The 22,167-nt window shown below is 22.7% G+C and overlaps 4 protein-coding genes and 1 long non-coding RNA gene across 13 annotated transcripts; 2 read left to right on the forward strand and 3 right to left on the reverse strand.

The window, feature by feature from the left end:
• Positions 1 to 141: 141 nt before the first annotated feature.
• On the reverse strand, positions 142 to 6,299 carry LOC108001847 (tyrosine-protein phosphatase non-receptor type 4). Of its 5 annotated transcripts, none has more exons than XM_062071870.1 (18): positions 6,162 to 6,254; positions 5,724 to 5,901; positions 4,627 to 4,838; positions 4,412 to 4,540; positions 4,281 to 4,329; positions 4,035 to 4,202; positions 3,846 to 3,966; positions 3,649 to 3,736; positions 3,416 to 3,568; positions 3,115 to 3,347; positions 2,882 to 3,049; positions 2,565 to 2,742; positions 2,338 to 2,505; positions 2,080 to 2,255; positions 1,762 to 1,961; positions 844 to 1,187; positions 471 to 755; positions 142 to 374 (listed from the first exon to the last, which is right to left on the reverse strand). In XM_062071870.1, the coding sequence occupies exons 3-18, from the start codon at positions 4,774 to 4,776 to the stop codon at positions 291 to 293; spliced, it is 2,694 nt and encodes an 897-aa protein (XP_061927854.1). In that variant the 5' UTR covers positions 4,777 to 4,838; positions 5,724 to 5,901; positions 6,162 to 6,254; the 3' UTR covers positions 142 to 290. The 5 variants fall into 5 exon arrangements, with proteins under 5 accessions (XP_061927854.1, XP_061927847.1, XP_061927859.1 ...); XM_062071863.1 differs by lacking the exon at positions 6,162 to 6,254 and adding an exon at positions 6,036 to 6,158; XM_062071875.1 differs by lacking the exon at positions 5,724 to 5,901 and having other exon boundaries at positions 6,162 to 6,299.
• A 403-nt stretch (positions 6,300 to 6,702) lies between these two features.
• On the forward strand, positions 6,703 to 13,635 carry LOC107998052 (FACT complex subunit spt16). 2 transcript variants are annotated; one of them, XM_017057067.3, is made up of 20 exons: positions 6,703 to 7,093; positions 7,179 to 7,283; positions 7,540 to 7,704; positions 7,789 to 7,941; positions 8,016 to 8,162; positions 8,264 to 8,530; positions 8,604 to 8,939; positions 9,036 to 9,405; positions 9,472 to 9,670; positions 9,787 to 10,168; positions 10,248 to 10,430; positions 10,506 to 10,637; positions 10,723 to 10,892; positions 10,967 to 11,150; positions 11,227 to 11,305; positions 11,401 to 11,569; positions 11,657 to 11,749; positions 11,861 to 11,926; positions 11,989 to 12,117; positions 12,196 to 13,635. In XM_017057067.3, the coding sequence occupies exons 1-20, from the start codon at positions 7,025 to 7,027 to the stop codon at positions 12,200 to 12,202; spliced, it is 3,405 nt and encodes a 1,134-aa protein (XP_016912556.1). In that variant the 5' UTR covers positions 6,703 to 7,024; the 3' UTR covers positions 12,203 to 13,635. The 2 variants fall into 2 exon arrangements, with proteins under 2 accessions (XP_016912556.1, XP_028522612.1); XM_028666811.2 differs by lacking the exon at positions 11,861 to 11,926.
• A 91-nt stretch (positions 13,636 to 13,726) lies between these two features.
• LOC108001842 (uncharacterized) lies at positions 13,727 to 15,762 on the reverse strand. 2 transcript variants are annotated; one of them, XM_062071884.1, is made up of 2 exons: positions 15,615 to 15,762; positions 13,727 to 14,164 (listed from the first exon to the last, which is right to left on the reverse strand). In XM_062071884.1, the coding sequence occupies exon 2, from the start codon at positions 14,162 to 14,164 to the stop codon at positions 13,871 to 13,873; it is 294 nt and encodes a 97-aa protein (XP_061927868.1). In that variant the 5' UTR covers positions 15,615 to 15,762; the 3' UTR covers positions 13,727 to 13,870. The 2 variants fall into 2 exon arrangements, with proteins under 2 accessions (XP_061927868.1, XP_016918578.1); XM_017063089.3 differs by lacking the exon at positions 15,615 to 15,762 and adding an exon at positions 15,418 to 15,560.
• Positions 15,763 to 17,360: 1,598 nt separating this feature from the next.
• LOC107998051 (lanC-like protein 2) lies at positions 17,361 to 20,633 on the reverse strand. Of its 3 annotated transcripts, none has more exons than XM_017057066.3 (10): positions 20,488 to 20,633; positions 19,775 to 19,951; positions 19,500 to 19,679; positions 19,277 to 19,428; positions 19,019 to 19,166; positions 18,791 to 18,931; positions 18,167 to 18,346; positions 17,945 to 18,091; positions 17,699 to 17,801; positions 17,361 to 17,629 (listed from the first exon to the last, which is right to left on the reverse strand). In XM_017057066.3, exons 2-10 carry the CDS (start codon positions 19,859 to 19,861, stop codon positions 17,553 to 17,555), a joined length of 1,215 nt encoding a protein of 404 aa, XP_016912555.2. In that variant the 5' UTR covers positions 19,862 to 19,951; positions 20,488 to 20,633; the 3' UTR covers positions 17,361 to 17,552. The 3 variants fall into 3 exon arrangements, with proteins under 3 accessions (XP_016912555.2, XP_061927924.1, XP_061927934.1); XM_062071940.1 differs by lacking the exon at positions 20,488 to 20,633 and adding an exon at positions 20,287 to 20,419; XM_062071950.1 differs by lacking the exons at positions 17,361 to 17,629; positions 20,488 to 20,633 and adding an exon at positions 20,287 to 20,419 and having other exon boundaries at positions 17,702 to 17,781.
• LOC133665721 (uncharacterized) lies at positions 20,449 to 21,793 on the forward strand. The gene is made up of 2 exons (XR_009828970.1): positions 20,449 to 20,587; positions 21,311 to 21,793. It is a non-coding gene; the product is annotated as an uncharacterized LOC133665721 (long non-coding RNA).
• Positions 21,794 to 22,167: the final 374 nt, after the last annotated feature.

Here is a 22,167-nt window from a genome sequence, read left to right on the forward strand (position 1 = left end):
CAAAATTTTATAATTTACAAATACTATCATAACAATTAAGAATAGATAGAATAAGCTTTAAGGTGTGAAAAGTTATTTTTTAGATAATTAAATTTTTAGATAAAAAATCTATTTGCAAACAAATAAAAAATACCTACTTGAAATATTCTTAATCTTTTCTATTTTTCTTCTTTTAATGAGTAATATATGTATATATATTATTGTCAAAGTATAAAATTATTCTCTAATGATTTGATGTTTGATGAAATAGAAAAATGATAATTACAATGTTTTCTAAATTTTTGTTACTTTCACCTACTAAATTCAGGAAGAGGTTTAGCTATTTCTTCGCTATAAGCTTTGTGAACCGCTTCACATACAAATCTATATTGACTCTAAAAAAGAAATATATTATTTCATAAAATATAAAAATTATTATTTTTATATAAATTTCAATTCAACATTATGTAATTTTATAAATTTTAACTTACAGCATTTTGTATCATCATTGCTCTTTGATCTCTCATAGATCGTACAATATCTAATGGATACACTGGTTGATTTGCTTCGATAAGACACAGTGCTGTTTCCATTAAAACTAAAACACCTGTTCTACCTATTCCAGCAGAACAATGAACAACTGCAGGTTCTACTATTCCTGTTCTAGCTGCCCGTACCCTTTCAGTAAACGTTGTAAATTGTCGCCAATCACTAGGAACTCCATGATCTGGCCAACTACAATATTGCATGTGAGTTATATCTCTTTCTTCTCCAGTCTAAAATACAAAATTAATTAATATTTAGAAATTTTTTATATACATATAATATATAATATAATTATAAAATATGGTTATTTTTTCTTACATTAATATCACGAAGTATGAATTCTCGAAATATAAAAGTGTCTTCAACATTTTCAGCAGTAGACGTGAGTGTAAGATTTCGTAATGTAAGCGTTTCATTAAGAGCAGGCCAATACTGATGACATTTTGCTCGACCTCGTTCGACTAAAGTTGTGAGCATTACAACAAGAGTACTGCCTGCTTCTAGAACCATCTGCCAAAAATCAGCGACAGTTGAGGACAAAGGTCCTTGAGTAGCAATATATCTGTTAATAATACCCGATCCTGGTATTTCCATATTTACATAATTAGCATTAATATAATCTCCACTCGCAGAGCCCAAAAGTATTACTCGAGTAACATCATCTATAAATTTTTTATTTTTGAAATATATATATGATAAGATAATATACAGAATATTCCAAAAATGTTGAAACATCTGTAAATTAAAGATTCTTAAGAATTTCAAATAATATTTTTCTTTAAAAACTTTTAAAAACTTTCATTAGGACTTTGTTAACAAAAAACACTGGTCAATCACGAAGCGTACAGCTTAATCGAGCGACAACAATAGATTACATATCAGCGATCGATTATAAGCAATATGTTGAAAAAGATATTGAATATTAGTTTTTTTCATGATATAATTCGATATAATTTTTTATCAATAAAATATTCACATTCATATATTACATCTCATATTTCGACATATTTTCTATTATGCGACTAGATTATGCGCTTTAAATTAACCAATATTTTTGTTACTAATTCGTTAACAAATAAGTTTTTGTAAAGGAAAATATTATTTGAAATTATCTCAAGAATTTCTAGTTTACAGATGTTCCAACATTTTTGAGACATTCTGTATATATCTTAAATTTTTCTTTATATTAAATATGAATTTTTATAATTTTATTTTTCTTTTCATTTTTATACTTACATGGTGAAATATCTCGATATCGATTTTTGTTCTGATTTTCAGGTTTTTTAGATTCAAGAGATGTAAGTTCAGGATTTTTTCTATATAATTGTTCATATTGTGCGATTAAAGCACCACTTGCAAGACCATCAGCAAGAAGTAACATTGATTGAGCTAATGCATCTGATCCAATAGCTGCATGAGGTGCATCCGGAACATACCTTCAAGATAAAATTAAATATTGAATGTTATATTTTATATAGTATTTGTGTAGTTTTATATATAATATTTTAAATAGTACATCAAATATTATTTTTAATATTTATAAATAAACTATACCTATATGGAGGTTCTTCTTCAGATGTTTCATCAGTACCAGCTAATGCATTGTATAACGCATTTGGTCTAACAGTTAACGTCAGTTCACCAGAACCAGAATCACGAGATTGACGAATTAAATTTACTACATGTTCGTGTAATAAGCCACTTACATCAATTCCATTTATATATACTACCTATTTTAATTTATTTATAGTAAATAATTTTAGATTAAATAATTTGAAAATAAATATATTTTTAACAATATATAATTATTACCTGATCACCTTCATTTAATTTTGGATAACAACGATCAGCAGGAGTATTTGGAGCTACTCTTGATACTAAAATAGGCATATCAAGATCTAAACCACCTTTCACATTAAATCCAAAACGACCTTGTTCATCTGGTGTCAAAGATATTGTAACTAATCCATCCTCCACTATCTAAAATATCCATATTTATATATATACAAAAAATATTTATAAACATTAAAAATAAATACCTGAGGAGCAGGTGAACTTGTAGGTTCACTATAAGCAGGAAGATCATAAATATTTCTTTCAGCAGTTGTATCATCATCAGCATAACTTAAAACTCTAGAACCTAATACAGGCGAAAATGCATTTCCTTGTGTATGTGAGCTCGTTATTTCTTCACGGAGAGACAAGAAACCACCTTCACTATGGAATAAAAAATAAAAATGATTTAAATATAAAAATATAAAAATATTAAATTAGTTTAATTTAATTTAAATTAATTTATATTAATTTATATTAATTAATTTATATTAAATTTAATATTAAATTAGTTTCAACGAACTCATCGCTAGGATTCCCTTCACCCCATGCTCGACGAGGTTCACGAGCACCAAGAGACTGAACTTTGTTATCATATGGTCTAGATGGTCTTCCAGGAGGCATAGATAATTTTCCTTTCTCTTCAATTGGAGCTGATGTTACTCCATGTACTAATCTTTTACTCGGAGATCTGAACAATTTAAATTAATATTTATATTTATATTATATTATTAATAATAAATAAATTAATATTACCGTATAAACGTTCTTTCTACTCTTGCTCTATGTTTTCCATCTTCCACTGTTTGAAATTCTGTACGTCCTGAATACGTAAATCTACTACTTAAAGTAAGTGGAAAACGTCTTGGTCTTGTTTTAGGACTATGAAGTCGAAAAAATGTATGATGTTCTACACACGCTTTCCATAAATTTTTTGAACTACGATACGTTTGCATATTAAATCCTAATAAAGTATCATAGTTTTCTGACTGCAATAGAATTGTTTTGTAGAACCTAAAGAAATTTAAATTGTACTTTTTATAAAAGTTTAGAGTACCTGTTCCCTTCTTAGTTGAATAAAAAATTGTTTTCGTTTAAATGATATTTTAACTATTTTTGACCAAGAGAACACATTAATTTTTATTCCATTTTGGAATACTACTAAACCTATAGATGTTACTCCTAATTGTATTTCTTTATTTGTTGAATCCTAAAAAAGAAAAAAGTATAAATTAAAATAAAATAACTGTTTAATAAATTTATAAAGAAAATTAGAGGATCAATACATACTCTAGCTTTATGTAATTCTACTCCATACATATCCAATCTTTTTGCATGATCTAAAAAATTAAATTCTGCATCTGCCGGTAATTGGCCTCTAAAAGTATAGAAATATTTTTAATATAATTATATAAAATTTATAATGTATTATAAAATATAAATTATTAACATTACAAAATAATGTTATTAATCTAACTTCAACCTACTTATGAAGTTTATGCAGTTCAGCTATTTTTTTTTCCATTTCTTCAGTTTGACCAGGTATTAACTGCAATCTGGAAAGATATCCTGGTCCATGTTCCTCAGGATGATAATCACCTAGCTCAGCTGATTAAAAATATAATGTATTATAAACTAAAAATTCTTATTTTAGACCAAATAATCTCAATACTCACATTGAACAGTATAACTAGCAATAAGACATGCTGTACTTGGTGATAACTGAAGTTTTCCTTGTAAAATATCTCTTCGTATTTGTAAATAAAATTGATATCTAGTATATTCTTCTTGCAATTTGCTAGGGTCAGATACATAAAATTTAACTCTAAAATAGAACTGTCCACCTGAAACAATATAAGATATTAAATTATCTTTTATTTTTTATGTTTAACTATGTGAATAAGTCTAAATACGATCTTTACCCTTACTTCTTATTTGCTTTTTTACTGGTTTACTAGGATCTAACCATCTCTAAAATATAAATTCATTTATAATATTATTTAATTAGTATAAATTTTTTTTAAATTTTAATAAATTCAATAAAAAGATTTACCATTACATCTGGAGAATATGTACATATTGCAACTCCATTTTCAGCATATTGCAAACCAAAATAATCTTTTTCAACAAGTTCTAAGTGTTGGAATACTAAATCTAATAATGTTTGACCTTTTGCTCTTTTCTAAAATATAAATATTTATATTAATTGTAATATTAAAAATTATTTATTTTGAAATATTTATTTATTTTATTTTAAAATAAACTTACATCTAGTTGAAATGTATGCTGTGTGTCATCAAGAAAGACAACAGTAGCAGATAGAGATTTTAATCTACGATTTCTTGCTAATTCAGCTCCACGAACGTGGTAGCTCCCACTGGAGCCACTCAACGCTCTACGCGATACACTTTCAATCATTTCAAAAATACGAAGGCGTGTCAACCACCTTCCCGACACCACCTCTCTGCTATATTGTTCACCTAAATGAAAAATTATATGATAAAAGTAAAAATTATATTAAAAATAATAAAAAAATAAAAAATTAAGCATTATTTCAAAAAGCATTAATAATTATTTTTATTTATTAATTTATTAAATAAAAATTTCTTTTAAACATTAATATATATTATGAAAAAGAATTAATTAGTAATAATAAGGTTATGTTAAAAATTATTGTTAATCTTAGTAAATAATCATATTAGATACATCAGTTCCATACAATGTTATAGACTGATTAATCATAAAGGACTATTAAAAATAATTACATTCAGGAGATGTCATTGAAAATAACTTCATCAAGTCAATAATCTAATGTCAGTTACATAAGCATGTCTACTAAGTACCAGAATAATGTAGAACAAGACATTCTTAAAATAGTTTGCATAAAAGAAGCAAATGAATTTATTAAATATCATATATTTAATAAGAGCTATATAACATTAACCTCTGAAGAAATAATCATTAAAATATTTTTTCTTTTTTACAAAATTAATGAAAATACATAAATATTCTAATTCATTATTATTAATTATAATTAAAAAATATTTAAATATTCATAAATGAATTATATTATAATAATTAATTATATATTTATTTCTAGAAAAATAAATTCATTAAAATGTTTTTTTATATATTATAAACAATGATAAATAATGAATATTTAAAATATTTGAGATAATATTTGAGGTTTTCTTTGAAAAGTTATTGGAATTTAATTACAAATAATTTTAATATTAATATATATATATATATATATATATATACATTCTAAATATATTGTTCTAAATAGGTATTTATATATATCAAAGCAATTCTGTTATAATTATATTAAATTATATTAAACGAATATTGTAAAATCTACTTACATTCATGATATGTTATATTATTTCGGTTTTCATAGATGTTTTTACACTTGATGAAAAACCACTAATAATAATTATTATTTTTGTAGATTAGATTCAAAAAATTATTAAGAAATAAATAATTTTCTCCAATTACGTTGAAATTTTTTCTTCTTAGATCTTTTTTCATTATTTTCTATAACTACATATTAATACGATTATATTTGTAAATATAATTTTAATTAAAATGAATTACAATAATAATTATATGATATTATTTATTAAATCATTTCAATAATATTTATGTTAAATAACACATGCATATTTTTCACTCACTCAATAACATATAAGGTAACACTAATAAACGACATGAAAAAGCAATAATGTCAATGAATTATAATCATATAGCTTTTTATAACATCACAATAATTATTAAAAAAAAATAATTATAATAAATTATACCATTGTTTCAAATTAATTATTTTCTACGATATTATTCTATCGAAGTCAAAGTTTTATTTATAGTATAAAATTATTTGACGCCTTGATATAAATCTCAAGTATTTTATATGTACTATTGTACACATGTTGCATATACTTATTACTATTAGTCATGGACTAAATAAACTTAAGAGTCTTCACTAAATATATTTTTTTATGATCATTTATTTTTTAGATTGATATATGATAAAAATAATAAAATAATATTTTAACATTTTATCATAAAAAATAATCTATATTAAAAAAATATTTATATATCTATATTAAAAATATTTTTGCATTCATATTATTTTACTAGTTTACATTTTTTCTTAAAAAATAAAAATATTTTATATATTTTATATATTTTTTTTATATTAGTATAATATTATTTATTATTTTAATTTATATTTTATAATAACACTTAAAATTGATTTGTACCGTATATAGTAATATTAAAATTAGTTAACTAATTGACCGCTTATAGCGTTTGAATTTTCTTTGATTGGTAACCAACTATATTGCATTAAACCGTTCCCGCCGTGCGCTTTAGTTGTAGATTACAGTTGCAGTTTGGTTATAATTCCCGCCACTTTCATAACGAGTAACAAATTTTAATAACAATACTTGTTTAATATTAAGGAAAATGTGATCATAGCATTTTCTATCATTTGAATGTTTCGTTCGTTATCATTTAAGCTGGAAAGATTTATTATAATTTAATGTCGAGTTGATTCATAGTCTACTTTATATATATAGATAGAGTACTTACTTAGTACTTAGGTAGGCTGTGGTTGATTTCATACAACCGCGTGTTGTGTTACGCTGAACAAGTTTAAAACAACATGGCAAACGTATCTGTTGATAAAGAGACATTCTTTCGGCGTATGAAGCGGCTTTATACGGCGTGGAAGGTAAAATGAGTTATAATGATTTATTTCATCGTTAAAAATAAACATAATTATTTAATAAATAAGAATAATCGTTTTTGTTAAATAGGATGGAGAAGTTGGTACAGATGACAGTTTTAGTAAAATGGATTGTCTCGTCTCCGCTGTGGGCACGGATGAAGATATTGTGTATAGCAAATCAACAGCGTTACAAGTAATGCTTTCTTAGATACTGATACTACGTGTTGTATTTTGTATTGCGTATTTGGTAACGATAAAATAACCTAATTTTTGTGACTCAAAAAACATTTATATTTTTATTTTGTGACAGTAAAACTTAAAATAATTCGTGAAATTATTAAAATTAGAAAATAAATTTATTTATATAATTAAAATATAACTTTTTATTTTGTTATTAAAACATTGTTATTTTTATGTTTATAAAAATTAATGTTGATATATTATTTTAGACATGGCTCCTGAGTTATGAACTTACAGATACTATAATGATCTTAGCAGAGGAATCTATTTGTTTTTTGGCTAGCAAAAAAAAGATTGAATTTTTAAGAAAACTTGAAAATCAAAAAACGGAAGAAACTGGAGTACCTCCTGTAAAACTTCTTGTGAGAGATAGAGTATGTATTTTTTTATAATTTACATTTTTTTTTTAAAATAATCATATGATTTTAGTCAATATTGATCATAATTTCATTTTCAAGAATGATGAAGACAAAGCAAATTTTGTTAAACTTATTGAAATTATAAAACAAAGTAAGAAGGGTAAAACATTGGGTGTTTTTTCTAAAGAAAATTATCCAGGTGCCTTTATGGATGCGTGGAGAGCTGCTTTAAAGTCAGAATCTTTTGATACGGTATGATGCTGTTTTGTATATAATATATCAAGTATTATAATATTATAGAATTTGATTATGACATTATGTATTAGATTGATGTAAGTGCTGCAGCTGCATATGTAATGTGTCCAAAAGAAGATGCTGAAATTCTTACAGTAAAAAAAGCATGTTTAGTATCTGTGGACGTTTTTACAAAATATCTTAAAGATCAAATTATGGAAATTATAGATTCTGATAAGGTATTTGATTTTTATTTATATATTTATTTATTTATTTAAAAATTTGAAAATATAAATATTTATATTTTGAAATTCATAACATATAATTATTTTTATTTTAGAAAGTTAAGCATTCAAAGCTTGCAGAAGGTGTAGATGCAGCTATAACAAATAAGAAGTATGTGACAAGTGTTGATGTTACTCAAGTAGATATGTGTTATCCTGCGATAATACAAAGTGGTGGAAATTATTCTCTAAAGTTTAGTGTTGTTAGTGATAAGAATACTTTGCATTTTGGTGTTATTGTCTGTTCTCTTGGAGCACGTTATAAATCTTATTGTTCAAACATAGTACGAACATTATTAGTAAATCCTACTAAAACTATTGAGGTAAACGAAAAAATAAAATAAATTAATAATAAATTAATTGTTTTATAGTAATAAAATTTCTTCTCATTTTTAGGATAATTATAATTTTCTTTTGCAATTAGAAGAAGAAATTTTAAAGAAATTAGTAGCAGGAGTGAAAATAAGTGAAGTATATGAAACAGGTGTTAAATATGTAAAAGATGAAAAACCAGAAATGTTAGATCATTTAACAAAACATTTTGGATTTGCAATGGGTATTGAATTCAGAGAAAGCTCTTTACTCATTGGTCCAAAAATTCATGCAACATTAAAGAAAGGCATGGTATTTAATGTTAATGTTGGATTGGCAAACCTTATTAATTCAGAAGCTACTGATAAAGAAGGAAAAATTTATGCTCTTTTCATTGGTGACACAGTTATGATTAATGAGGTATTATGTTATGTTATATTGTTTATGTTGGATTTAAATTGTTATATATTTTTTTTATAAATATAAATGCAAATTGAAATGATATATTTATTTCAGGGACAACCTGCTACAAATTTGACACCATCAAAGAAAAAAGTAAAAAATATTGGAATATTTGTTAAGGATGAAGAAGAAGAGGAAGAAGAAGGAAGTGGAAAAGAAAATGAACCTAAACCTGAGATTCTTGGTCGTGGGAAAAGAACAGCTGTAATAGAATCTAAATTAAGAACAGAACATAGTTCTGAAGAAAAAAGAAAACAACATCAAAAAGAATTAGCACAACAATTAAATGAAGTTGCAAAAGCTCGATTGGCACAACAATCTGGTGGAAAAGAACAAGAAAAAATACGGAAATCAACCATATCATATAAAAGTCTAAGTCATATGCCACGAGAACCAGAAGTAAAAGAATTGAAATTATATGTTGGTAAGTATTTTTATATAAATTAATTTTTACATATGCATTGTATTACATTGCATGTTCATATTTCAGACAAAAAATATGAAACCGTAATTCTCCCTATTTTTGGAATTCCTGTACCTTTTCACATATCCACAATTAAAAATATTTCACAGTCGGTAGAAGGAGATTATACATATCTCCGAATAAATTTTTTTCATCCTGGTGCCACAATGGGTCGAAATGAAGGAGGATCTTATCCACAACCTGATGCTACATTTGTAAAAGAAGTGTTAGTATATTAATTTGTTAGACTTTTTATTATTTATTATGATATTTATAATTTTTTACAAATTGAATGATGTTAAAATGAATTGTTTAAATATTAATAAAACTTTTATTTTTTAGAACATATCGAAGTACAAATACCAAAGAACCTGGTGAAATTTCAGCACCATCTTCTAATTTAAATACAGCTTTTAGATTAATCAAAGAAGTTCAAAAAAAATTTAAAAATAGAGAGGCAGAAGAAAGAGAGAAGGAAGATCTTGTAAAACAAGATACTTTAATACTATCTCAAAATAAGGGTAATCCAAAACTAAAAGATTTATATATTCGACCAAATATTGTTTCAAAGAGAATGACAGGAGGATTAGAAGCACATGTAAATGGATTTCGCTACACTTCGGTTAGAGGCGATAAAGTTGATATTCTTTATAATAACATTAAGAATGCCTTTTTTCAACCATGTGATGGCGAAATGATTATATTGCTTCATTTTCATTTAAAAGTATATATCCTTTATATTATTTTTTTTATTTTTTTTATAAAAACTTAATTATTAAATATTTATATTAAACTCTTTTCAGCATGCAATCATGTTTGGTAAAAAAAAACATGTGGATGTACAATTTTATACAGAAGTTGGTGAAATTACTACAGATTTAGGGAAACATCAACACATGCATGATCGTGATGATCTTGCTGCAGAACAATCAGAACGTGAACTTAGGCACAAATTAAAAACTGCTTTTAAAAGTTTTTGTGAAAAAGTAATGTTAATGATTAAAATATTTTATTTTGCAAAATTAATAAATATATTTTAAGAAATAACAAATATTATTTAGGTTGAAAGTATGACAAAGCAAGAAATTGAGTTTGATACACCTTTTCGAGAATTGGGATTTCCTGGTGCACCATTCAGGAGTACTGTTCTTTTGCAACCTACTAGTGGATGTTTAGTAAATCTTACAGAATGGGTAAATTTTATTGTTTATTTATATTTTATATATATTATATAGATATATATATATATATATTTATTATCTATAATATTTATTTTAGCCTCCGTTTGTTATTACTTTGGAAGATGTTGAACTTGTTCATTTTGAAAGAGTACAATTTCATCTTAAGAACTTTGATATGATTTTTGTTTTCAAAGATTACCATAGAAAAGTCGCTATGTTAAATGCTATTCCCATGAACATGCTGGATCATGTAAAGGAATGGTTAAAGTAAGTTTTTTTTGTGTTCTCTTTTTTATTATTTTATCTCTTAAAAATTAATTATAAATTTATATTTTTTTTAGTTCGTGTGATATTAGATATACAGAAGGTGTACAATCTTTAAATTGGACAAAAATTATGAAAACTATCACAGATGATCCAGTAGGATTCTTTGATAGTGGTGGTTGGAGTTTCTTAGATCCAGAAAGTGATGCAGAAAATGATGAAGTAGAAGATGAAGAAGAAGAAGAAGATGATGCTTATGAGGTATGCAATTAAATAATTATAAATAATATAATATAATAAAAATATATGTGAATTTTATCTTATACTTTATTTTTAGCCATCTGATTTAGATAGTGAGGAAGAGTCTGATGATGATTCTGAATATTCTGAAGCTTCAGAAGACTCAGATAGTGAAGGTAATATTCAAAAATGTTATTTAAATATTATAAATAAAAGAAAAATATATTTTGATTATTATTTAACATTTTTTTTTATTAAATTTATATTTTAGAAGAGGAATTAGGTAGTTCTGAAGAATCTGGTAAAGACTGGTCTGATTTGGAACGAGAAGCAGCTGAAGAAGATAAAGAAAGAGGAGAAGATCGATTTCATGATGATTATAATTCAAGTAAAAAAAAGAAAGGAAGTCGAAAACATTCACCTTCACCATCAAAAGATAGGTATATAATCTTATGTTTTTGTAGTTTGTTATTAACTTCACTTCACTCATTCTGTAACTTCATATCAACATCATCTATAATTTATAGGCATAATTCAAAACACAAGAGTTCTTCAAGTTCAAAAAGTAAAAGTTCGTCCAGTAGTAAAGACAAAAAATCATCATCGTCGGATAAACATAGGTAAAAAATTATGTGATTTTAGAATGTGATATAAAATTTTGATTATATTAGACTTAGAAACATATAATTTTGCTATAAAATTGTGTTAAGTATATACTTTAATAATTAAAGATCGGATCGATCGCGGAGTGGAGGATCACACAAGAAAGTGTCTCCTTCCAAATCATCCAAACACAGGTGATTAATATAAATATGTGTATATTTGTTGTTATTATTTTTGATATTTTATTTTTGTTTAGCCCCAAGAAGAGTGATAAACACGATAAACATGATAAACACAGATCATCTAATCACTCTTCATCTAGTAGTAAGAAACGATCTCGTGAAGAAAGTGCAGAAAGAAACGATAGAGGATCGAAAAAATCTAAGTACGTATAAATGTTTTATAAATTAATTTATATCAATATATAATATTTTTTATAATATTTTTTATGTTTTTATTACAGAAAATAAGAAATATTGTCTACGCATTGAAGGAAATAAATATGAAAACACAAACACTAAATGTTAATTCTATATTAAATTTTCTTATGGTACGTTGATTATATTTAAAAAATAGTACATTTTCTTGCATTGATTTATTTAAACTGTTAGCAAACGATCTGTTGATATTATTTAAAAGTTTGATAGTGTGCTACTAAGATTCAAATACTTGACAGTATCTACTTGATAGCGACATAATATGTATGAACTTGTACGGGTAATTTAACATAAATTTATGTATGAACATTTTTTATCACTTGTACATAAAACATTCTTTTTTAAGTAAAAAAATGTCGATGTTAATTATATAATATAGCTACTAATATGTATCATTTCATTCCATTATTCGTTTGCTAGTAGTATTCAAACGTATATATAATAATTTATTAAGTTTATGAATTAAAAATGCATTAAAGCATTAAAAGGCATTCATTGTACAGATAGTATATATAAAAACAAGAAAAAACATTTCTTGTCTGTTATGTCATTGTTCTTTATAAAATGAACATAAAAATTAGTTCGTAATTATAATACACAATAAGAAAATTTACAAGTATAATGTAATATGCTCTCAATGCAAGACAATGCACTAATGGTAATTATCGTACATAAGACATCCAGATCATAGATATTAATTTACTAAGTGAAGAAAGCTGAAATGGATCAAAATCTTTGATAATTCTGTTCGCATAGTTCTGAAATTTGTACCTTAGTAAACAAAATAAATACTTTTTTATGTGTACAAAAGAAACCATGTACAAAACATTGTCACTTATAGTGCTCACAAAATAGAATTGTTGTTATTTAAACACAGTTATATATTTTAAAAACGGTATTATCATTGAATTTTTACTATTTTTTACAAATTTAAACAAAAATTAATTTCACCTTTTAAATTTTATATAGTTATTTTCTGTTAACATTAAAAAAAGGAAAGATTATGAATAAGTTCATGTGAAAGAGAAATTAAAATAAAAGCAGAATTTTTAAAAATTTATCATATATATATATATATATATTTTTTTTTTTTTTTTTTTTTTTATAATAAATATGAGATAGTTTGATCTATTTAAATTTCTCTGCAATGCCATGTAACAGATGCCAAAGAAGAACCGTTTCAATAATAACATAAATGTAGGTGAAGTGAAAGTGTAACTCTGGTTAGTGGTTCTGCAGCTTTCTCCAACATCGCTAGGTACATATATAATTCTGGCAGGTTACTTAGTTCGACATTTCACAATTTACGAATGATACTTTTTTTTTTTTATAATGAATGATGTTACTTGGAATGCGTGTTGTAATATTTCTTTTACGAATGATGTTTGCAGGAAGCCAGTTTAAAATATTTTAAGTATGTAACAAATTTTATAAAATCGTAAAATAAATCATCATGATTTTTTAAATAGTTTTTTTTATTAAGCATATAAATATTTTTATTGTTGAATTGTTTTTTTATGAAGACAATTTTTAAAAATTAAAAATTGTACAAATATATTATAGTATTTTTAATCATTTATTTATCAAAAATGGAAAAGTCTAAATACATCGTATCATTTTATAAATAATTGTTATAAAACTTAAATTTAAGTAAAAAAATTTTTTACAAGGAAACGACGATAGCAATGGAAAAGAGCGAATTTAATTTCGTCCTATTTGGTCAATCTGGGCTTGGAGATTGTTCACCACTTCCGATGGAACATGTGCTCCCAAAATTTCAAAAAGATTGATCTTCTGCTCTCCAGGAATTGACTCATAAGCTGCTAGTTCAATACCTTCTTGAACTTTTTGTATTGTCGCATCTTTTGGAATAAGATAAGTATTCTGTGCTTGCTTTATAGCCTCATTACTAAAAATTTGACCATCTTTTTGCGGAAATGCCATAATTACTTCCACAACGAATAATATTGCTAATAGCATGAAACGGATTTCCATCTAAAATAAATAAATGTAAAAATTGAATAATTTTTTAATATTTCATTATTTTAATTTTTTTTACATAATTTTAATTTATTATTTTATTTTTTTAAATATATTTTTTAAAAATTGTCAATTTTTTTATTTTTTTTTAAATGAAATTTTTTTATTATTAGATTATATATAAATTGATGAAAATTTCAAAGCATTAGACATCAAGTTTTGTTTCAATAATAAATGTGTGAAAATAAAAAATATCTTATATTCATCTTTAATGAAATAATTTTTTTTTAATTTTAATTTAATTTGCAATTAAAAACGATATTTATTTTGTATTTTATCATTATAAGAAAAATTTTTTTTTTACAATTTTTTATTTAATGGAACGAAAAACATTACAAATACATTTACAAAATAATGAGTACATATATATACCTACGCGAAGAAAAGTATTTATGTAATTATAAAAGACATATTATTCATATTATTAATAAATTGTTAATTATATAATATTAATTTATTTAATTCAATATCAAATTTTCAATACTAATTTTTCTATACAATATTTTTTAATATAAAATTTACAATCTTTAAATCGTAAAAATGATGAATAGGTATAAACTATAAATGAAAGTAAATAGGAATCAATGCGATTACAAATAAAATTATAGATTAAATTTTCTTAAATAAGCATTTAATTATTACATTTATATAATATATAATGTACAATATATATAATATATAATAATTAAATGAATGTAAAAATTAAAAATATTATAAACTAAAATTTATATTTATATTTATAGTTATATAATATTTTCGCGTAAGAATTAATGCGTATACAGTGTAATTTATAAAAATAAAGAAGTAATTAAAAATCGTTTCAATAATTTAACTTTATTAAAAGAACAATGAAATTGATAAATGATATCCCAATAGCTGATTTTTTTTTTTATTAAAATTAATAAAGAAAGAAACAAAACATCGATGAAATAATTTTGTTAATGATAATTTTTTATTATTATTTTATTATTATTTTACAATTATAAAATAAAATAGAAACGTGATATTGTAATATTATAATTAATATCTTTACAATTTATCAGATTTTCAAATTAATTTAGTTCTTTAGGAAAATGTATTTATACTTTCACTCTTACTAATGATAAATTATAATATAAGATACAATTTTCTGTCATTAACTTTCTCACCTATTTTATTCTAAATAAAAAAAATTTAATTTTAAATTTAAATAAAATATTTTAACTTACATTGATTTAATGTTGAATTTTAGAAATAGATAAACCGATATAATTGCAGATATGAATAAAACCAATTTAACTGACTAACGATTATCCAATAAAAAATACAGTTTTTTGATGTCGATACAATTCGTAAATGCTACAAGGTTACCAGTAAAAGGAAATCTAATAGCGATTGTAAAAACGATTTCGTGAATGGTACTCACGTCGGTAATGCGTCGTTTCACAATTGGTTAACGTAAAGTGAAACTAAGCGCGCAACCAGCAGAAGCGGCTTTTATACTCGAAATGCTTACCATACGACAGTAGTACACCACTCTTATATCCGAGGATCTTTCTTCCAATTAGTTAATACTTAAGAAAGAAATTTAAATTAAATTAAATAATATTTAAATTCGCAATTATCACTTTTTTTCCATTCTTTTAATTTTTTATTTATCATAGATTTTTTCAAATAGAAAATTTGAAATAATCATTATTATATATATAATGTTATATAATAATGCCATTATTATATATATAATGTTATATTTCATAAATCATTATTATAGCATTTATTTTATAGCATATATAACTATAATATTTATTTAATTTTGCTTATTTTTTGCTTAACTAGATTAATTTTTATTGTAATAAATATCATTAATAAATTTTTCTTATAAAAATATTTATAATAAAAATATTTTTTTTATAATAAAAAAAATTTTAATTATAAATTATAAATATTTTGATATATTTAATTGATTTTAATTTTTTATAAAATAATTTAATAATAATATAATATTTTATATATTTTATATGTATAAAATACGTAAAATATATTTATAATTAGTAATATTTCTATAATTATTTATAATTAGATATATACTTACATGACTATATAATACTGATTGCTGATACTTTGAATTCAAATAATTCTTCTAAACTTTTCTCTTTTACAAATACTAATGCACGACTCGCTATAAATATTGTAGCTAATATGTTACAAGGAACCATTAGTATTCGATTAACGTTTCACTTTTAGTATTTTTCTTTTATTGGTTTGTCAAAAAAATGTTATTTTCTTTTATAACGTTTAATGTAAATTTAAATATTTATTTATTATGTTTTTCTTGAAATATTAATAAATACAAAAATAATATATTCGTTTCTTAATTTATTTAATTTCTTAATTTTTTCTGAAAAAATATCATTTTTTATATTTTATACTTTAGAATTGAAAAAATTTTATTTAATTATTTTTTATCATATATAAATTTATACATAAAATTATTTTTAATAATGAATTTAATCTCTTTTTATTTTTTGCCCAATAAATTATTATAATGGTAAATTTATTTTAATGAAGATTAAAAATTTGAAGTATTAGCTACATAAAAATTAATCAAAGAAACTTTGAGTTACGTGATCGCGAAACATATGAAGGTATTTTATTCAATTAGAAATAATTACATTTTACAAAAGAAATTATATTCGTGACTTATTTGAATCGAGATTTTGCGATTATTAAAATTGAATTACTTCGAACCTGAACTTTGTATAAACTTTATATATACCATCAAGTATATTTTCTACATAGTGAGACTTGCCTCGATCAGATCTTATTACTAGTCACAAAACATAATTTAAAATATAATATATTATTAACTAAAATTTTCTGATCGCGGATAAAATTTAATTTTTTGAAAATATTATGATTTTTCTTTTTATTAATGGATATAGTTTTCAAAAGAAAGAAATTCCTACAAAAAATATAATCCTGTTCTTGTACAGTTTGTACGAATTCATAAAATTCACTTCGTGGATTAAAAATACGAATATTTTTTGCAAATTTCTTATTTATTATTTATTCTATAATTTTTCTATAATTCTTTTATATTTTTAAAAATAAATTAAAAATAAATCTATAAAAAAATTATAAATGATAAAGACGATGGATAATATGTACAATATTTTATATGATACTGTAAATTATTTTATTTTGTTTATTCAATAAGATATACATTGATTTTTACACATTCGAAATATAAATATATAATATATAGATGAATTATATAGGCAAAATCCATGAATTTGGTAAGTGCTTTTATATCTTAAACATTAATTTTTACGCAAAAGAAACATATTATCGAAATATATTGAATTTAAATAGTATATCCTGGGAATTTTGCTGAAAGCGGTTGTTGAATATCGATCAAGAAATAAATTGTACCAGCAAGACCTAAAATAATATAGATATTATTAATTTGAAATAAATGATAAAATTTGATAATAATTTGTAATAAAATACCTTCAAATAATGAAAATGGTCTATCAGGAATTTTTTTTCTATGTGTTCCATAATCCATACACCAATCTGCAAACTTACAAGCCCTATAAAGATATTTTACATCCTGCACATAAAATCAATATTTTATTGATATCTATTAGTATATTATCTATTAGTATATCTATTAGTATATTATATATTTATCTATTACATTTAAATTTAACTATTATATATATATTATATATTTATATTTAAATTTGACTTAACCTTTGTTTGTTGAAAAAGACATAAAAACGTATATGCATTTCCAGATACCCCATGACATATTCCATATCCCTTTTTAAGTACTCCTCTTGACCAAATCAATTCTCCACATTGTAGAGCAGTTTTTAAATAATTTTTATTTTCATATATCTATATATCCATATTTAATAATATATTAGATATTTAATGTTACTAAAAATTAAAAATTAGTTAAACAATATTAACCTCATAAGCTAAGCAGAATAACATAGTCATTCCAGGTGCACCATGGCACCATTGTATTTTATCACTGTGACTTCCAATAGCAGTTGGAAAGTTTCCAGAAGGAAACCGTAAATTCTGAAGAAAATCTAATGCAGGTCTTATATCTTTCTCTAATTGATCTTTTGTTAAATATTTTCGTGCCTATAATATTAGTTATGTTTAAAATTATTATATTTTTCAAAATTAGATAAACAGGATAGTCTACATAAAATTTTACAAGTCGTTTTTTTAACTAGCATGTGAAAATATGCTAGAAAAATAATTTTTTAATTATGAACAATAACGAAAAATGTTTCAAGCAAATATTATTCAGCCATTTTAATAAATAGAAATTAATATACCATTCATTTAAAAAAAAGAAGATGGTTTCTGTTTTCCTTTGTAGCCGTTGCAAAAAAATCTTTTGTATCTCAAATCAGTCTTCTTGTATCATTGAAATATAAAAAAAAAATCGATTATAGTTTCCAAGAAAAAAATGTTTTATAATAGTATGCAGACTATTCTATATATTAAAAAAATAATATTATTATATTACTATAAAAATATTATTATCAATTATTAAAATATAACAGAGATATATCATACTTGTAACAATATGTAAAGTATTCCAGCTAATCCATGTGCACCACCAATATATTCTGTTCCATGCCAAATATACATTAAAGGTGTTTTGTATCTTCTTGAAGCAGAATACAAATTTCCAGATTTAATTATGACTGCAATAACCTGATATAATATTTTTTTAATCAAAATAATATTATATATTTAACAGTATATTACATTGTTATTTATTTTAAGTTTAATTTTTGTTACCTTTTTAATAAGTTCATCTTCTATGGGAGCAGGAAATATGTTTGAATTTAGAAAAAGGAGAGAAAAGAGATAACCAGCTCTTCCATAAAGTAATTCATCAGGCAAACCACTATTTTCATCCAAAACATAAGAAGATAATGATTTTATTCTGGAAATAGTAATAAAAAAATATAAAAATTAATTTATTTTGTTATTAAACAATATTATATATTTTTAATATATTATAAATTAATTAATTTAAAAAATTAACGTATTTACCTTGAAATTATATCTTGTGTTGTAGTAGAATTGTTTTGCGAATGAAACATAATTGCAGACAAAGTTAATGGACCCACAATACCAGTCAAAAATGTAATTTCTCTTTTGCTTCTGCATCTATGTATACATATTCTTATTAATTCCATTGCTTTCTGTTAAAAAAATATATATAAATTTAAAAAATAATTTATCATTTAAAAAAAAAATATTAAAAGATTCATACATCAATATAGTGTGGTTCATTAAAACACTTTCCATATTGATAAAACATATATGCAATTCCTGCTGACCCAGTATATACAGAATAATCATCATGATAGGTCCACTGATGTTCGTTTTCTTCTAATTGATCTATTAATCTCTTTGTTTGTACTTTTAATGTTTCTTTATAATTTTCAGTAATCTAATAAACATAAAATTTAATATATAAATTTCTATTTATTTATAAATAATTTATAATCTAATTATTGATTATGAATTTATAAATAAAATACTTACTTCATTAGTTGCTGTATTCACAACAAAATTTACTGTAGCATTAGGATAATCTTCAAATGGATTATCATAATGTCGAGCAGTGTCCATTTTGATACGAATTAAATGCGTAAATCGATTAATTATATTTATATATTTTATGCCAAATTTTTCTTTCTTTATTTTATATATGAAACCAATCTAGAAAAGATAATATAATTTGATACTTCATATTTAATAATAATTTTAATATTTTAAAATATTTTAAAATATTATAAGTATATCACACACATTATAATTTTCATATTCATAAAATAATTAATAATTAATAATTATTGATTATTAAATATTATATTTTATGTTACATTGACAAAATTAATAAAAAGGTTAGAAAATATATAGTTAATTAAATGATATTTATCAAACATATATTGATATGTTTAAAGATGAGTGTATAAAAAATTTCAAATAAATTTTTTTTAATATTAATTATATTTTAATAATCATAATGAAAAAAAAAGATTTTTAAAACATACTGAGAAGGTAAGTATTTGTCGCATTATTCTAAAAGTATACTATATCGTTTATTGACAAACCTGCTATAAAAAATTAAATTTTTAAATATAACGTTTGTAATATAAAGAAGCTTATAGTTAAACAAGACTTTTACATTTAAAGTTATAATCGTAATAAAATATTCGAGTTATCGAAACAAAAATATTTATGAAGCAACTTACGAATGAAATTATCACTTTGTGTCGTTTCCAACGTTACCGATTTGACATATAATCAAATTGAATATACAAGATCAACTATGTCTTATTTTTTTATTATTTTGTATGTATTGAATTTTTTTCTTCTTTTATCTTTTAACAAATATTAAGATGAAATCATTAACTATCGTATAAAATTGCTTTCTATTTTATTTCTAATAAAAATTCTCAATTGTACCTATCTTCCGTGTGTTTTTCTTCTTTTTCACTTTTCTTTTTTATCGTTTATTATCTGTTCTTTATTTGTGTTGTTTTTCTTCTTGTTTCTAACCATTTCCTAATTTTTTTCTTTTTTATTCTATTTTTTTTATAATACTTCTTAATATATTTTTATATACTTCTTTTATTCTTCGCCAAAATATAACTATAAATTTCGTGTTAAAAACTCAATTATGGTTTCAATATTAAAATAAAATTAAGTACTTTATTTATATATATATATATATATATATATATATATATATATATATATATATATATATATATATTAATATCAATAGATTTTGAAATATTTATGGAGAATCATCAATTCTAAAGATAAAAGTTACTATACAAATATATATTGATTAAGATTTATTTGTTAAGTTATAAACAATCAAAATTTGCTTGAATGAAATAAGGCAAGAATAAAATGTAATGACGCTGAAACGGAGATAGAGCATTTATCTCATTTTCTTTGTATCTTCATTTAACACAAACTTCAATTATTTATAAATTTAATAAAGTAATTTCTTTACTTTTTCTCTATTTTTCTTTTAATATTTGTTCTATTTATATTTACTTTTAGTGCTTTACCACAGACTAAATGGAGGATATCAAATACATTTTCATCAATTTTTTTTAAAACTACAATGTATCTTAATTTTTTTATAAAAAATATAAATATTACATTTTTTACTTTACAATATATCTATAAAATGTAATACTTCATATATACATGATACATAAATTATATATGTAACAGAAAATTTACTTTTAATTCCAACTTTTAGTAATATTATAATATTATTCTGAATAGAATCAGTAGAAAAGATAACATTAAAATGATAAAAGTCTGAGATATGGAACAAAAAGTACATGAAATGAATATTAGATTTATTCTACATCTCGTTTGTGGCGAAATATAATTATCAGTAAAAAAAAAATGCTAAAATATAACTTTTATACAACAAATTTTTTGAATAATTCTTTCACATATGAATTATCATAAAAAAAAACGTCAAAAAAACGAAAAATATGACAAAAAAATAAAGTATAATTATGATTACTATATTCATAATATATTCATAATTTATTATCGCTTTTATCACTTATAAGAAAAATAATTATTCATTTTTATTTATAACACAATGTAACATAAAAGAATTTTTTCACAATATAATAATTTTTATCATTATATCTTATTTTGCTATTCATTAAGTTATTATAATTTTTGAAAATAATTTCTTATAGTATTTTCTGAATAATTATTTTATCTTTAAAATGAAATCAAATTAGCAATTAAAAATATCATTTTTCGAATAAATAAGTTAAATAATTTCTAATTCGTTAATCATTATATAATCACAAAAGAAATTTTAATTCTGGATGAATAAATTTGCCTACTTTTAACATTATTCTATTTCGAATTTACATTTTGTTTTA

Source organism: Apis cerana, linkage group LG1, assembly GCF_029169275.1.
Source record: "Apis cerana isolate GH-2021 linkage group LG1, AcerK_1.0, whole genome shotgun sequence".
Classification (NCBI taxonomy): domain Eukaryota; kingdom Metazoa; phylum Arthropoda; class Insecta; order Hymenoptera; family Apidae; genus Apis; species Apis cerana.

Excerpts from the sequence above, each read along its gene's own strand:
- LOC108001847 (XM_017063100.3), bottom strand. The coding sequence starts at position 5,154 with ATGAAGTTATTTTCAATGACATCTCCTGAAT. Across the intron at positions 4,541-4,626 it reads AGCATACATTTCAACTAGAT|AAAAGAGCAAAAGGTCAAAC; the intron begins GTAAGTTTATTT and ends TTTATATTTTAG. Across the intron at positions 3,569-3,648 it reads TAGAATTACATAAAGCTAGA|GATTCAACAAATAAAGAAAT; the intron begins GTATGTATTGAT and ends TTTCTTTTTTAG.
- LOC107998052 (XM_017057067.3), top strand. The coding sequence starts at position 7,025 with ATGGCAAACGTATCTGTTGATAAAGAGACATTCTTTCGGCGTATGAAG. Across the intron at positions 10,169-10,247 it reads TGCTTCATTTTCATTTAAAA|CATGCAATCATGTTTGGTAA; the intron begins GTATATATCCTT and ends AACTCTTTTCAG. Across the intron at positions 10,431-10,505 it reads TTAAAAGTTTTTGTGAAAAA|GTTGAAAGTATGACAAAGCA; the intron begins GTAATGTTAATG and ends AATATTATTTAG.
- LOC108001842 (XM_062071884.1), bottom strand. The coding sequence starts at position 14,164 with ATGGAAATCCGTTTCATGCTATTAGCAATATTATTCGTTGTGGAAGTA.
- LOC107998051 (XM_062071940.1), bottom strand. The coding sequence starts at position 20,310 with ATGCGACAAATACTTACCTTCTCA. Across the intron at positions 18,347-18,790 it reads TACTTTACATATTGTTACAA|GCACGAAAATATTTAACAAA; the intron begins GTATGATATATC and ends CTAATATTATAG. Across the intron at positions 17,802-17,944 it reads GTCTTTTTCAACAAACAAAG|GATGTAAAATATCTTTATAG; the intron begins GTTAAGTCAAAT and ends TTTTATGTGCAG.